Raw genomic sequence first — 15795 nt, 5'->3', positions numbered from 1 at the left:
ACAGTCATCCCAAAACTAAGAACTTGAGGGCCCCTGCACAAGGTCCCCCTTCAGCTTTCTGCTGCTCCCAACATTTGGCTCCCCAGCGGACTTCAGGCCCGCCCCCTTGGTCTTCAGGCCCGCTCCTAGCTTCACACCCGAGATCTTTGGTCACCTCAAGAAGAACAAATCGATGGTTTCCCTTCCAACCTCTCTACTCCTCTGCTCCAGAGAAATACTCACTTGCCCGCCAGATCTTTATGAGAGCCGCTCGAATTCATGAGCTGGGCCAAATCCTGTCGCACGGCTGCCGCCATCTTTCTTCCAGCTCAGCCAAGGCGGCTGGGCCTCCTGCTGCCAGAAAGAAAACTAGTATTGTCCTCCAGAGTGCAGCTAGAGGGAACCCGAGATACCACAGAGTAACGGCTTTGTGGGCCAGAGCGCCGTGTGTGGGAGCCGGGTGAGCTAGCTCCACCCCCAGGGTTGATGACGCAAAACTCCTTTCCTCATGTCCGAGACCCGCCCAGGTCTCTCCCTCAGACTGTCGCTCACGCTCCGACTTGGGATTGGCTAATGAACTTCAAGGCAGTGAGTCGCTTGTGCAACTTCAGCAAGGGCCGGGTACGTTAAACTACAGTGTTTTCATTCAGTTCCGTTTCTCAAATCTGTGGTGGACTGTTCGTCGTTCTTAAAGTCAGCCGTCAAACTACCTGTGGTAAAGAATGACATGTTTCTATTTCCATTTCATCACAGTCCGAAGCTCTTAAAAATTAAAAAAAAAAAAAAATCCCCAATCCCCTTTCCACCCTATATCTTTTTAAAGGGTTCATCGTACATCCCACTTTGTCCAGGACAGTGGCATTTTCTGTGTTGTCCTGAAATAATTATTAGTAACACCCCCTTTCTCTTTATTTTTTTTCACCCCCTTTCTCTTTAGAAACAGTTGCAATTGAATGACAAATTATATGGTTACCCTATCTTATATGGGATTACACTCACTACTTATATATCCTTATATAGAGTTTTTTCTACAATTACAAGCAAATAAATTTAAATTGTTCCTTTTTAAAAAAACACCATATTACTGTTCTGCCCTTTATATTTCATTTTTCCTGGGGATCTTACCACGTAACTCCAGTCTTAAAATGTCATTATTTTTAGAGCTAGAAAGTATTACATAGTGAAGGTATGTCATAATTTGTTTAATCCTGTTAGGATAATTGTTATTTTTAGTAAATCAATGCTGAAATCAGTAACTTTGTACAAATATATATATAAATATTATATACATAATATATAAAGCATATATATTCCGGAAATACACACACACACACACACACACACACACACACACAGTTTCCCAGAAATCCATATGTGAGTCAGAATAGACACAATTTTTGGTAGATATTGCCAAATTGCAATTTATAGGAATGCTATCATTTTGCTTTCCAATCAGAAAATATAGGAGTGCAATTTCATACAGGCTTACCTACAAAAGATGTTAAACTTCAGGATTTTTTCCATCTTGATGTGTGAAAACTGGCATGTTCCCTCTTTGGGAAAGGGAAAAGAAGACTTAACAAGAAATTCCTTTTTTCTTTTTAAGTATTTATTTTATTTTTATGTGGTGCTGAGGATCGAACCTGGACCCTCGCACGTGTTAGGCAAGCGTTCTACCGCTGAGCCACAATCCCAGCCCTAGAAATTCCTTTTTTCAAGAGTTAGTTGGAGATTACCCACATTAATTTAGACCTCATTCCATTGGCAAGAATGCATAGTGACATTGAGACTGGAATGTCAGTTTCCAGTTGGACAGTCCTGTGCCCACACAAAAGAAAGGACTGAGCTAGTGAGACAATCAGCAGTGTCTACTAAAACCTGTCCCTCCAACCACCTAATTATCTATGTGTTGTTCTCACAGAACATACTCCCTTCATTCATAAAGAGTAGAGTTCAATTTCCCATTTAGTTTTGTCAAAAGACAAAATTATAAAAATTTAAAGATCATAATTGGCTCCTTCCCCTCCCCCCCTCCTACTGGGGGTTAAAACAAGGGGCACTTTAGCACTGAGCAACATCCACAATTTTTTAAAAATTATGAGACAGGGTCTGCTAAATTACCCAGTCTGGCCTTGAACTTGTGATTCTCCTGCCTCAGCTTCCCAAGTAGCTGGAATTACAGGCATGCACCACCATGCCCTGCTTAATTGTCTTTACATTTTATCTAATAATCAGTCAACACTTCATTCCACAAATAACAAATGTTCTAGTGAATCAAAGAAAGGGACTTGGTGTTTTGTTTGTTGTTTTGGCAGTGCTGGGGTTGAACCCAGGGGTGCTCTACAACTAAGCTACATCCCTATCCCCTCCCCATTCCCATTGTTTTTGGTTTTGAGGGGGTTTTGTTTTGTTTTGCTAAATTGCTTTTGCTCGCCTCAAACTTGCAATCCTCCTGCCTCAGCCTCTCAAGTAGCTAGGCTTACAAGCATGCACAACCACACCCAGTGGAACTTGGTTTTATAGACTGAAAAGGGCTAAAGTACACAGACAAGAAATGAAAGTGGATTGGTTATTTCAAACCTACTTTTTCTTGTGAGGCTGAAACAGGGAGACAGAACAGTTGAAGAATAGCTGATAGGTTAACCTTAGTTTACTTTAAGTTACCTTTTTTGTGTGTGTGTATGAAAGGATTAAAGACAGGGAACTTCATCATCATGCCAATTGAAAGTAGCCTACTTGGGAAATCTCTAATCCTGATTTCTCAGAAGATCAAATAAACAGCTTAGTTTCAGCTTGGTGACATGGAATTTAAACGTGAGTAACTCTATTTTTATTTTTAGCCTTGTCTTTTGGGGCCTAGTGCAGAAGTTTAGCTCAAAACAATGTCTCCTGTATTTTTTATTTGACAGTTTTAACATCAGCTCTACCTCCAGGATTTCTGGTTATGTACAGTCCTCTCCATCAGTTGGGATGTGGCTTTTTATTATCCAGAGACATGCATATAGACTGTAAAACAAATATCAGCCCCATGCCCACACATGTAATACAAAACTATAGTAGAGTAGAAACAGGACAACCATAGTTAAAACTAGAAAAGGGAAGCATAAGAGAAACAGCAATTATTGGTCCATAGCAATGGTAGGATCTTGGACAGGAATTATGAACAACTTACTACACTGGTGTTAGAATAAGTTATTTGGCTAGACCTTGGTAGTACTAAGAGGATTTCCATTGTATTCTTAGGCCCAATCTTTGCCCTTTGAATACAGTAGTTCCCCCTTATCAGCAAGGGATAGTTCTAAGATCCCCAGCTGGTGCTTGAAACCACCACCAACACCTAATTCTGGGATTTTTTTCTACATACACATACCTGTACAAAACTTAATTTATAAATTAAATAAGGCAAAAGTTATAAATTATAAATTAAATTAAGCAAAGTAAGAGATTAACAGTAACTACTAATAAAGAAGAACAGTTATAACTGAACACTGTAATGAAAGTCATGCAGGGCTGGGGATGTGGCTCAAGCGGTAGCGCGCTGGCCTGGCATGGGTGCGGCCTGGGTTCGATCCTCAGCACCACATACGAACAAAGATGTTGTGTCCGCCGAAAACTAAAAAATAAATATTAAAAAAAAGTCATGCAAATGTGGTCTTGCTTAAAATATTGTACAGTAGAACTTAGCAACATCAGCATATGATTTTTTTTTTTACTGAGTTGAGAACTTTCACCTTTTACTTAAAAGAAGTTCTTCACAATGTATCTTTGGCATATCAGAATTATCAATATCACTACCCTTTGTACTTTGGGGCCATGATTAAGTAGAATAAAGATTACATGAACACAAGCACTGTGATTCTGCAACAGTAAATCTAATAACCAAGATAGCCACTAAGTGGCTGATGGAAGGGTAGCACATATATTGTGGATACACTGAGTAAAGAGATGATTTGTTTCCTAGGCAAAACTTGAGCAGAATAGCAAGAGATTTCATTATACTGCCCAGAATGGTGCTTAAGTTTAAACTTGTGAAGTTTTTATTTCAATAATTTTCTACTTGATATTTTCAGACCATAATTGACCACAAGTAATTTAAACCACTGAAAGTGAAGCCACAGATAAGTATCTACTACTGTACAAGTTAAATAGACATTGAGTATATTCCCTCTTTTGGGATGAGTATGGATTGAACAATTGAGAGCTCTAGTAGACCAGGCTTTTCTGTGTGTTTATTTTTAATATAATTCCATTAAAATTCAGAAGCTTTGACTTAATGTGCCAGTAATGATACCCAATGTTCTTTCTAGAAGTCATTATTAAACCTGCCCTATTTCCTGGCTCCAAATGCTCAATAAATTCTTTTTCTTTCTTCTATAGTTTTTTTGTTTGTTTTTGCAGTGCTGGGTATTGAACACCAGGACTTGTGCATGGTAGGCAAGTGATCAACCACTGAGCTATATCACCAGCCCTCTCTTTTTTAAAAGAAATTTGTTTTTCACAATTCTATAAACTGGAGAGTCATTATCAAGATACTGATATCTGGAGAGAGCCTTCCTGCTGGATTAGAATGTGGCAGAGGGCACAACTTGTCAGGAGGGCAGGAGTGTTTCTGTTTCTTACTCTTTCCCCTTCCTTTTTTTTATCAGATGTTCCTTTATTGAAGTATTTTCCTTGACACTTGCTAGCCAGGAATTCCACTGCACCAGTATTGACATCATCCATGATGTCATGAAGGTGGAAGCCATCAACATTTCAGCCAACATACTGGACATTCCTCCAGGATCTCCTAAACAATTCCAGAGAGTTGTTTGGCTAACGTTTGGTGTTGTGACTGGCAGGGAGAAACACACTGGTAATCCCAGTGACTTGGGAGGCTGGGGCAGGAGAATTCAAATTTGAGTTCAGCTTCAGCAATTTAGCAAGGCTCTCTACAAGACCTTGTCTCAAGGGCAGGGGTTATAGCTGAGTTGAGTTGGTAGAGTTCTTGCCTTGCACGCACAAGGCACTGGGTTCTAATTCCCAGCCAAAAAGACCCTGTCTCAAAAAGGGCTGGGTATAGCTCAGTGGTAGAACACCCCTGAATTCAATGCCTAGTACCACAAAAAAAAAAAAAAATTGGTGCTGCATCTGTCAGGCAATGTTGACAATCTCACCAAAAATGATATTTACACCATGTTTAATGTTTTTCTATTTCTTTCTGTTTGTTGGCACTTCCTTGAGGGTATTGATAGACAAGGCAGAAGTAAAAGGTACCTCTTCAATTTAGACCTTTCTGTTCTGAATGGTCACTGTAATCCTCAGTCCCCCCAGTTACCTGTTGCCTTGGTGACTGGAAGATTGCCATCACCAACCCTTTTTGGAGACCCAAGGGGCTTATCTCAGAGGCCAGGGCAGACATAGCACCAACCTTATCACCAGTCTACCTCAGGTACGCATGACACCCCTGTTGGGGTCAAAGTTGGGAGGCACATGGAGGCTTCTGGTATCAGAGAACCCAGATTTGGGACAATCCAAAAAAGTTACATCTTGGCTTCCTCTGAGCCAAACTCCAAGAAGCCAATGCATTCTTTAATGCCTACCCACTTCCCTTTTTGGTAGTGGGGATTGCAGCCAGGGGTGCTCTACCACTGAGCAACATCCCCAGCCTTTTTTTTTTTTTTTTTTTTTGAGATAGGGTTTGCTAATTTGCTAAGGCTGGCCTTGAGTTTGGAATCCTCTTGCCTCAGTCTCCTAAATCCTGGGATTACAGGTGTGTACCACCACACCCAGCTTTAATGCCCAATTTTTAATGGTGGTAGCTTTGAAATCATCTGAAACAAAATCTTCAATGAGAGGATAACTCTATTAATTTGATTTTGCTTAGTGTTATATTTGTTTTCTTCTGGCTTTTTCTTGTTGTTGTTTTGGTGTGTTTGCCAAAAAGTCTTAATGGATTATGTAAATCTCTAAGTCAGGTGTTTTCTACTGTTACTTAGGGGTACATAAACAGTTTTTTTTAACCTTTATTTTGCCACAGTCTGGCTGGGCACAAGATCACGAGCCACTCACACCTTGTAGATTCAAACAGCAATCCTTTATTACCAAGTTCACACCAGCCCTGTACAAACACATTCTGGGGAAATCCAAGTTCTGCCATGCAATTCACTACTCCACCAGGCTTTTTATCCTATTCCCAGCAGGAATAACCTTAAACCTGGAACTGCCCTAAACCCAAATTGTCCTAAACCGGGCTAAACCCAAGGAGTGGGATACTTCCTAAAACTTGCAGGATACACCCTAAATCTGGATCCACCCTGGTCCTTGAGCAGGGTCACCTTTCTCAAACATACATGCAATGTCACAGCGAATGTCCAAGGCAAGTCCATTTCCACGAGTCCTTCCTCTAAGCAACAAGGGGTACGCTGGCAAGGAAATTTCGATGCATCATTCCTACTTGGCAATGGCCCTCAGCATTATTTCACTTATTTATTTTTATGTGGTGCTGAGAATCGAACCTAGGGTCTCGCATATGCAAGGAAGCGCTCTACAGCTGAGCCACAACCCAGCCCCCTGGGTGTTTTTTTTTTTTTTTTTAAACATAGTGAAGGTCCAGAATTTCTGGACATTATATTCTCTTTTTAACTCAACTTAAAATTTGGTTCATAATATCTTGCTGAAAGCAACAAAACAGCAATACACACAAGCTGGCTCTTCTCAGACACTTCCCCTAGACCTACAATCTAGACAGAGAAGTTTTCTGCCCTCCTAGTTATTATAAGCATCATTTTATTGAATGTTTTGACATAGAATGTACTTTTCTTGCTAGACTACACATTCCCCCTACCTAACTTTAAAGAGAATTCTGTGTATTTCTAGGTTTTACTTACAGCAGTGAAAAAACAGCAAACCTGGATTACCCAGAAGGGCTGTTCTTTTTCCCTCTTTTCAGTTGCTTAGCAAGAAGTTAGCTAGGAACATCTGACTTAACTTGAGGGAAGTGCATAAATCTTAGTTCTCGTTCTTTTACTATGCAAAACCTTGGCTCACGGCCTATACCTACTGAATCAAAACTGTCACATTAATAAAATCCCCCTAGTAATTCTTTCACAGTAAAAATTTGAGAAGCATCTAGCAGATGACCACACCATTGGTGTATAAACTCCTCTTACTAAGCTCTAGTCTAGTAAGCCATGTTCCTGTCTGGGGATCTCCTACTGTTACAGTCAACTAGATGATCTCCACCTGTTTTAGTCAACTTTTTTGCTGCAGTCACTAAAAGATCTGACTAAAACAATTTTAGGGGAGGAAAAGTTGAGGGTTCATCGTTTCAGAGATCTCAATCCATACACAGTAAACTCCATTCTTCAGGGCTCAAGGTGAGGCTGAACATCAAGGCAGAAGAGTGTGGCCGAAGGAAGCAGCTTACAAGATGATCAGAAAGCAGAGAGAGAGACTTCACTCTCCATATATAAATATATACCCCAAATCCATGCCCCAATGCCCATCGCCTCCAGCCATACCCCACCTGCCTTCAATTACTACTCAATTAATCCCTATCAGGTAATTAATTAACTGATTGGGTTAAGGCTCTCATGACCCAATCATTTCCCCATGAACTCTCTTTCATTGTCTCACATGTAAGCTTTTGGGGGACATCTCACATCTAAACATCATAATATCACCCCCTCACAACTTTCCTACAAGTATGCAAAGGAAATCATCCTGGGATTTTTTTTCCTGGCACATCTTTTATTCCATGTCCACTGTGCTCAGCTCAAATATACCTCACCATAAAAGAAAAAAGATCGTAGATGATTTGTATGTAATATGCTGTTACTTTGCACTTAAGTCTTTACACTTATTCCACATTAATTCTCTCTCTCTCTCTCTCTCTCTCTCTCTCTCTCTCTCTCTCTCTTTTTTTTTTTTTTGGTGGTGGTGCTGGGGATTGAACCCAGGGCCTTGTACATGCGAGGCAAACACTCTACCAACTGAACTATATAATAGCCCATTTTTTAAAATAATATTTCTATAGTCATGATGATTGTCTGGAACAAGTTCTTTATTAAATTCCTCAGGAAGGACTCATGGAAACCAAATTCCTTCATGTTCTGGTTCATTAATAATTAGCTTGTGCTATACTTTTATGTTTCAAAATCGGTTTTGTTAGATATAATAAACTGACTTAATTTTCTTGAGAATCTGTTTTAGTTCTTGTTGTTTTGTTTTGTACTGATGGAACCTAGGACCTTGTGAATCCTAGATGAGCTCTCTACCACCGAGCAGTCTCCACAGATGCTTCTTGTGAATCTTAATGTGGTACTTACTCCGTTCTCTTCTGAATAAGTAATGCTGAAAAAAAAATCTTTTTTTCTTTTTTTTTTTGGTGTCAGGTATTGGATTGAATTCAAGGGCACTTAACCACTGAGGCACATCCCCAGCCCTTTTTACTTTTTATTTTGAAACAGGGTCTCACTATGTTGCTTACAGCCTCACTAAATTGCTGAGGCTGGCCTTGAACTTGCAATCCTCCTGCCTCAGCCCCCTGAGCTGCTGGGATTCCAGGCATGAGCCACCACACTTGGCACTGGAAAAAAAAATCCATTAGAGTTTTCTTTCACTTATAATTTCTGCCTAGCTGCCCCAGTTTTTTTCTCTCTAAAGTCCAGAAGTTTAGTAGGCTGTTCAGTGTTGGTCATGCTGGGCTAATGTTCTCAGGTCACAGTGTGCTCTTTCAATGTAGAGTTTCAATTTTTTTTATAACATTTTCTTTAGTTACAATTATTTGTACTTGTTTTATTCCTTTGGTTTCTTTCTTCAGAAATAATTATTTTATATATATTTCATATGTTAGATCTTCTTTTGACTGTCTTTAATATCAGTCACCTTTCCCCAAAACATTTTTATTAGCTGGGCACAGTAATCTCAGTGGCTCCAGAAGCTGAGGCAGGATGATCATCAATTCAAAGCCAGCTTCAGCAATTTACCAAGGCCCTAAGCAACTTAGTGAGACCCTGTCTCAAAATAAAATATGTTTAAAAAAGGGCTGATGCTGGGCTGGGGATGTGGCTCAAGCGGTGGCGTGCTCGCCTGTCATGCGTGCGGCCCGGGTTTGATCCTCAGCACCACATACAAACAAAGATGTTGTGTCTGCCGAAAACTAAAAAAAAAAAATAAATATTAAAAAATTCTCTCTCTCTCTCTCTCTTTCTCTTTTTTAAAAAAAGGAGGCTGATGCTCAGTGGTTAAGTGTTCCTGGTTTCTATCCCTGGTACAAAAAAAAAATTCAAAACAAAACATACAATGGAGTCTGTCTACATGAAGTTGTAAATCAGGCAAAAGTAATTTATGGTAGTATAACATGAGAAATTGCCTGGAAGGGGACAATGGGAAACAGTGATAGAAATGTTCTACATTGTTCATGGAGGTATGGGTTATATAGGTATATGGATTTATCAAAATCTAGCAAACTATGTATTTAAGACCTGTGCATTTCACTGAATATAAAGCCTTAATTTAAAAAGGAACAAAATTATGCTTTTTGTTTCATACTCTAATATATATGTATTGAATTTAGTCTTTTTAAAATTTTTTATTTGTTCTTTTTAGATATACAGGACAGTAGAGTATAATTTGACATACATACATGGAGTATAACTTATTCTAATTAGGATCCCATTCTTGTGGTTGTACATGATGTGGAGTTTCACTGGTCGTGTATTCATATATGAACATAGGAAAGTTATGTCCAATTCATTCTACTGTTTTTCCTATTCCCTTCATTCTCCTTTGTCTAATCCACTGAACTGTACTGAATTTAGTCTGAGTGCTTATATTTATGCACTTATATATTTATTTATAGTTTAAGTTGTCTTTTGTCTTCTCAGAAGTTTAGAAGCCACTTGTTCTCAGGGTTCTGCCTTGCTTCCTCATGGCTTCTGGGTTCCCTAATGTAGACTTCCATCTCCTTTGCCTATTTGTTAGAGCTCAGATCCAACTGCAGGAATACCTTAAGTGACAGTGTCATGGGTAGTGGAAGTCACAGTACTTCCTGTCTCGTGGAGACTGTGACTCCTTGTTGAGGTACCTGGAAATAGCCTCTCTGGTTCTCACTTCAAAAGTTAGTGGTTGATGTGAAGAAGCTTTTTAGTGTGATACCATCCGGTTTATTGATTCTTGATTTCACTTCTTGTGCTTTAGGAGTCTTATTGAGGAAATCGGTTCCTGGGTCGACATGATGGAGAGTTGGGCCTTCTTTTTCTTCTACTAGGCATAGCCACATCGATGTTTATAGCAGCTCAATTCACAATAACTAAGCTATGGAACCAACCTAGGTCCCTTCAACAGATGAGTGGATTAAAAAATGTGATACATATACACGATGAAATATTACTCAGCCATAAAGAAGAATGAAATTATGGTATTTGCTGGTAAATGGATGGAACTGGATACTATCATACTAAGTGAAATAAGGCAATCCCAAAAAACCAAAGGTCAAATATTTCACTGATATGTGGAAGATAACTCACAATAAGAGGGGAGGGGAAGGATAGAAGTTCAGTAGATTAGACAAAAGGGAATGAAGAGAAGGGAGAAAGATAAGAACAAGAAAGTAGAATGAATGGGACATAACTTTTCTTTGCTTATATATGAATACATGACCAGTGTAACTCCACATCATGTACAACCACAAGAATGGGATCCTAATTGGAATGGGTTGTACTCCATGTATGTATAATATGTCAAAATACACTCTACTATCATGTATATCTAAAAATAACTAAATTTTTTACAAAGGGAAAAAAACAGTTAATGGGGTTGGGGTTGTAGCTCAGTAGTAGAGCACTTGCCTAGCATGTGCAAGGCCTTAGGTTTTATCCCCAGTGCTGTAAAAACAAAACAGAAAAAAAAAAAGATAAAAGAGCAAGAAGGAAAAGGAAGCAAAAAGGAAAGAAAAATTAGCCTTTAATCTACAGAGCAAGAGAAGTTTCAGCACAACTGTTGTGTTTCTTCAAAGCTGCTCTGGTGTCAAGATGCCCAGCAGGTCCTCTAAGGAATACTACCAGAGCCCATATCATCTTTCTATTTGGAGGTTCATGGATCTTCATAGGTTACACTCATTCCTATCCATTGTGTTTTTTTTTTTTTTTCCTGGTACTGGGGATTGAACCCAGGGGAGCTTTACCACTAAGCTACATTGCCAGCCCTTTTTATTTTTTAATTTGAGACAGTGTCTTGCTGGCCTCTAACTTGTGGTTGTCTTGCCTCAGCCTCCAAGTTGCTGGGATCACAGGTGCCATAGTGCTGTCTAATCCATGTGTTCTGACCCTCTTCTCTTTCTCACTATAACCGGAGACTTTGTTATACCATCCAGTGGCCACTTGTGTCTGTCTGATGACTCTCATTTATTCATATTTCCAACAGGTTACATAGTTGAAATTGCAATGGGAAAGGAGGGTAAAAGACATGTGATAGGCTGATTTTTCTTTTTCTTTTTCTTTTCTTTTTTGGTACCAGGGATTGTACCCAGGGGCACTCAACTCCTTTTTTATATTGTATTTTGAGACAGGGTCTCACTAAGTTGCAGAGGCTGGCCTTGAACTCTAATTCTCCTGCCTCATCCTCCCAAATTTCTGGGATTCCAGGTATGTGCCACCATGCCCAGCATCTGATTCATTTTTATAAACCATCTGATGCCTAGAAGTCTGAGCCTTGTACTTAATAAGCACTCAAAAATATATGTGAAGTCAGATTGGTAGCACAGACTTGTAATCCCAGTGACTCAGGAGGCTGAGGCAGGAAGATAACAAGTTCAAGACTAGCCTTGGTAACTTAACATGACCCTGTTTCAAAATTTTTAAAAATATTTAAAAAGAGCTCTGTGGTAGAGCGCTCCTAGGCTCAATGCTTAGTACTGGGAGGAAAAAAAGGGGGAGAAGGAGGAGGAGGAGGAGGAGAAAAAGAAGTGGAGGAGAAGGAGGAAGAAAGAAAATAAAAAGAAAATGTAGGTTGAATTGAATAAAGATAGGAAACCTAGAAAATATCCACATCACTAAGTTTGATGTTTCTATCTAAATCTCCCTTTCTGTGTTTGCTACTAAAATCAAGATGCACACAAATCAAGGGTTGAGTAGGAATTAATCCTGGTAAACTGGAAAAGATGTTCCAGATATGCCAACTGTGGGAACAATGAGAAGCAGATAGTAAACCTTGGGTTGGCTCCGAGAGCCAGAGGATAAGTAGGAAAGGGTGATTTAAGAGAGTAAGAGTGGCTGTTCTCAGTAAAAACAAATAAGCATTGTGCATTGGGGTCCAACAATAGAGATCCTCAGAGCCTCGTAGTTAAATAACACCTGGATGTCTTCATGGTTTTGTCTAAGCACAGAAAGCTAGAAAAAGCATCATTGCCACTTCAACAACAATAAACTAGATAATCTATAAAATCATAACTTTGAGATCCTTCTTAATTTGGGATCTCAAAACTGGCCTGAAATATAAGGAAAAGTGCCTCTAAAAAGAGATGAGATGCAAACAATGGCTAATCTGTGACAGAGCATGGGAAAGGACAAATGGAAGCCATGTAAACAGCAAAGGAGAAATCAACTAAATTATTAAATAAGTTGCTAAGACTTAATGTGTGCTGGTATGCTTACAGAACTCAACGGGAGCCACAATCAAGGAAATCCACATCCACTCACAGGCTTTTCTCCATGAACCTGCCCTGGACACTCAGGACAAAGATTAGGAGCAGGGTGGAAGAGAAAGTGTTCTGGGCAGGAGGTTATTGGCCTAGAGGAGAAGACTAGTTGCTCTTGTAGGAAAGACAATAAACATCCCAGACCTTAATTCCCTAAGGAGTAAGACTTATATTGATGAGGAAACATATTGAAACAGAATACTCTGTTGTTTCCCTAGGGACAGGTGAAAACCCATTGCAACTGATGGAAAAGGAAAAGGGGAAAAAACCCTTCTGCCTGTGGAGGAGGGACTGGAAACTGTCTTGGACCATGACTATTAAAGATCTTAAGCTGGGGGAGGGTCAGTATCAGGGGTAAAGCCCCATCCAAGGTCCAAGGACACAGAGCCTACCTAGGGCTGAAGTCGGAACAGGACCACAGAAAAACTGACTCGCCCCCCCACCGATCCCAACCAGTCTAGAAAGCACCAAGTAACAAGCAATTTACTGCTGGGAAAAGAGCATGAGCTTGGAGAGAGACTCTGGGTCCCAGGAGCACAGAAAACTTAATCTGAAAGTGGAAGGGCAGCATTGAGTAAACAAACCAGTCCTCACCCTAAGTACAAAATAACTCTAAAGGAATTTGAAAATGATGGTTCACTGGAGGTAACCATAGTAACAACAAAACCCAAACCAAGCTCAACTAAAACTCAACCTTTCACATCAACAGCCTGGCAGAGATGCAGGCCCACTTCCAAGTGTAAATATTATTTACCTCAGTCTCTTCTACGCATACAAGAGTCCAGCAGTCGGTCAGTAATTATGAGAAATGTTATACCTTCTCCACACACACACTAACACCCCCCCCATCATCAAGTGACAAAGCAGTCCAGCTGGGCATAATGGTTCATGCCTGTAATCCCAGCAATTTGGGAGGCTGATGCAGGAAGATTGCAAGTTCAAGGGCAGCCCCAGTAATTTAAGAAGACCCTCAACAACTTGAAATAAAATATAAAAAAGACAGGGGATGCAGAGTGGTAAAGCACTCCTGGGTTCAATCACCAGTACAAAAAAAAAAAAAGAGCAATCTAAAAGTGTCAGAACTATCAGGGAAAGTAAGAAAACTATGATAAATATGTTAAAGCTTCCATAGAAAATATAGATAACATGAGTGAACAAAATAGAGGTGAAAACAAAAGAAAAATTTAAAAACAAAATGCTAAAAATAAAGACACATCAACAGAAATGAAGAATATCTTTAACAAACTTATGAGTAGACTTAACATAGCCAAGTAAATAATCAGAAAACTTTAAAGATAGGTCAATAGAAAGAACTCAAATAAAGAACCAAAGTTGAGGTGGGGGGAATAAAAAAATCAGGGGCAATAGAGGAGAGAGAGCATCCAAGAGTTATGGAACAAAATAATCCAACATAGATGTAATGGAACTTGTATTAGTCAACATTGTTACTACAACAAAAACCTGGGGCAGCTGACTTTATAAAGATGAAAAGTTTACTGTAGCTCACAGTTTTGGAGGTTTAAAGACATGGTACCTGCATCACTCAGTCTGGTGGTGTGACCTCATAGCAAAGGGCAATGCCCACAGTATGTGTCAGAGGGAGCGCTCACATTTAAAGTCAGGAAGCAGGAAGACGATGGGAGGAGTTAGATTTCTTCTTTTATTTATGTTTAAAGCAATGAACCCTGAACTCCTGGGCTAAAGGACTAATTGGGATTATAGGTGTATACCACCATGCCCAGCTAGACTTGCTCCTTTTGTAACATTCCTCTCTTGAGAATTGGTATGAGAACTACCAAGATCTCCCACTAGGTCCCATGTCCCAAAGTTTCTATCACCTCCAGTATTGCCCCCTGGGGTCCAAACATTAATCACCATGGACCCTTGGGGAACATTCAAACCATACCCAAACCACAGAATAATCCAAGAAGAAGAGAGTAAATAATAAGTCAGAAAAAAAAAGATTTGAAGAGATAATAATAAAAGAGTTTTCCAAAATTATGAAAGCTATCAAACTGTACATCCAAGGAATCTCAGAGAACCTTCAAAAGGATGAAGTACACATAGCACATATTCATATTATTGGAAACCAAAACCAAAGATAAGGAGAAAGATCTTAAACACATCCAGAGTTTTTCAAAAGACATATTACAAAGGCTGGGGGGAAGCTCAGTAGTAGAGTGTCCTGGGTTCAATCTCCAGTATCCTCTACCAAAAAAAAAAAAAATTAAAAAACTTTTAGGCTGGGTGCAGTGGCACATGCCTGTAACCCCAGAAATTTGGAAGGCTGAGGCAGGAAGATCCCTGGTATTAAAAAGAAAAAGCACTTGGGAATAATATCCTTCTTCTGTGGCTGATATTTGTATATTATATATTTTGATTTGGGTACTGGGCTTTGAATCCAAGGGCACTTTACCACTGAATTACATCCCCAGTCCTTTTTTTAATTTTAGGACAGGGTCTAACTTGCTGAGGGTCTAAGTTGCCAAGGCTAACCTCAAACTTGTGGTCCTCCTCCCTCAGCTTCCCAAAATCCTAGGATTACACTACCAAACCTGGCTGTATATTATAAGTTTTATGCTGGTGTGCTACTAGTTGACAACCATGAGAGACCAAATCCAAGAATAAAACATTGAAGATGGTGGAATGGAGAGGAGGAATTAGCTGGATTTTTTAAATGACATCTTTGTAGAATTACCCTAGAAAAACTTACAATATTAAACAAGAATAGTATTTTATAGTATGTATGTATGTATGTATGTATGTAGTTAGTTAGTTACTTACTTACTTATTTATGGGTATCAGGGATTGAACTCAGGGGCATTCAACCACTGAGCCACATCCCCAGACCTATTTTGTATTTTATTTAAAGACAGGGTCTCACTGAGTTGCTTAGCACCTCGGTTTTGCTGAGGTTGGCTTTGAACTCAAGATCCTCCTGTCTCAGCCTCCTAAACTGCTGGGATTATAGGTGTGAGCCATCATGCCTGGCTAGTATTTATTTTTTAAGGTAGGAATATATTAATAGGATATATAAGCTACTTATACTTGGGTTTTCTGTGACTTACAGCTGAAAGCAGACCACTTACTATAGATAGTAAATTACAACTATGTAGCAGATAGCTTTTGTGGGCAGTTTT

General features: G+C 39.5%; 1 protein-coding gene and 1 pseudogene across 2 annotated transcripts in view; both read right to left on the bottom strand.

The window, feature by feature from the left end:
- Nucleotides 1-393, bottom strand: part of Cops4 (COP9 signalosome subunit 4) — a 34109-nt gene extending 33716 nt beyond the window's left edge. Inside the window, exon 1 of one of the 2 annotated variants that reach the window (XM_005339315.4) lies at nucleotides 223-393. In XM_005339315.4, the coding sequence (XP_005339372.1) occupies nucleotides 223-296 (74 nt within the window). In that variant the 5' untranslated portion in view covers nucleotides 297-393. The remainder of the gene's footprint in view (nucleotides 1-222) is intronic. The other variant, XM_040292219.2, reaches the window with a different exon arrangement.
- Nucleotides 394-2559: 2166 nt separating this feature from the next.
- LOC101975831 (large ribosomal subunit protein uL11 pseudogene) lies at nucleotides 2560-5544 on the bottom strand (annotated as a pseudogene).
- Nucleotides 5545-15795: the final 10251 nt, after the last annotated feature.

Source organism: Ictidomys tridecemlineatus, chromosome 9, assembly GCF_052094955.1.
Source record: "Ictidomys tridecemlineatus isolate mIctTri1 chromosome 9, mIctTri1.hap1, whole genome shotgun sequence".
Lineage (NCBI taxonomy): Eukaryota > Metazoa > Chordata > Mammalia > Rodentia > Sciuridae > Ictidomys > Ictidomys tridecemlineatus.
Note: the sequence above shows the minus strand (reverse complement) of the source record. Positions and strands in the feature narration are given on the sequence as shown.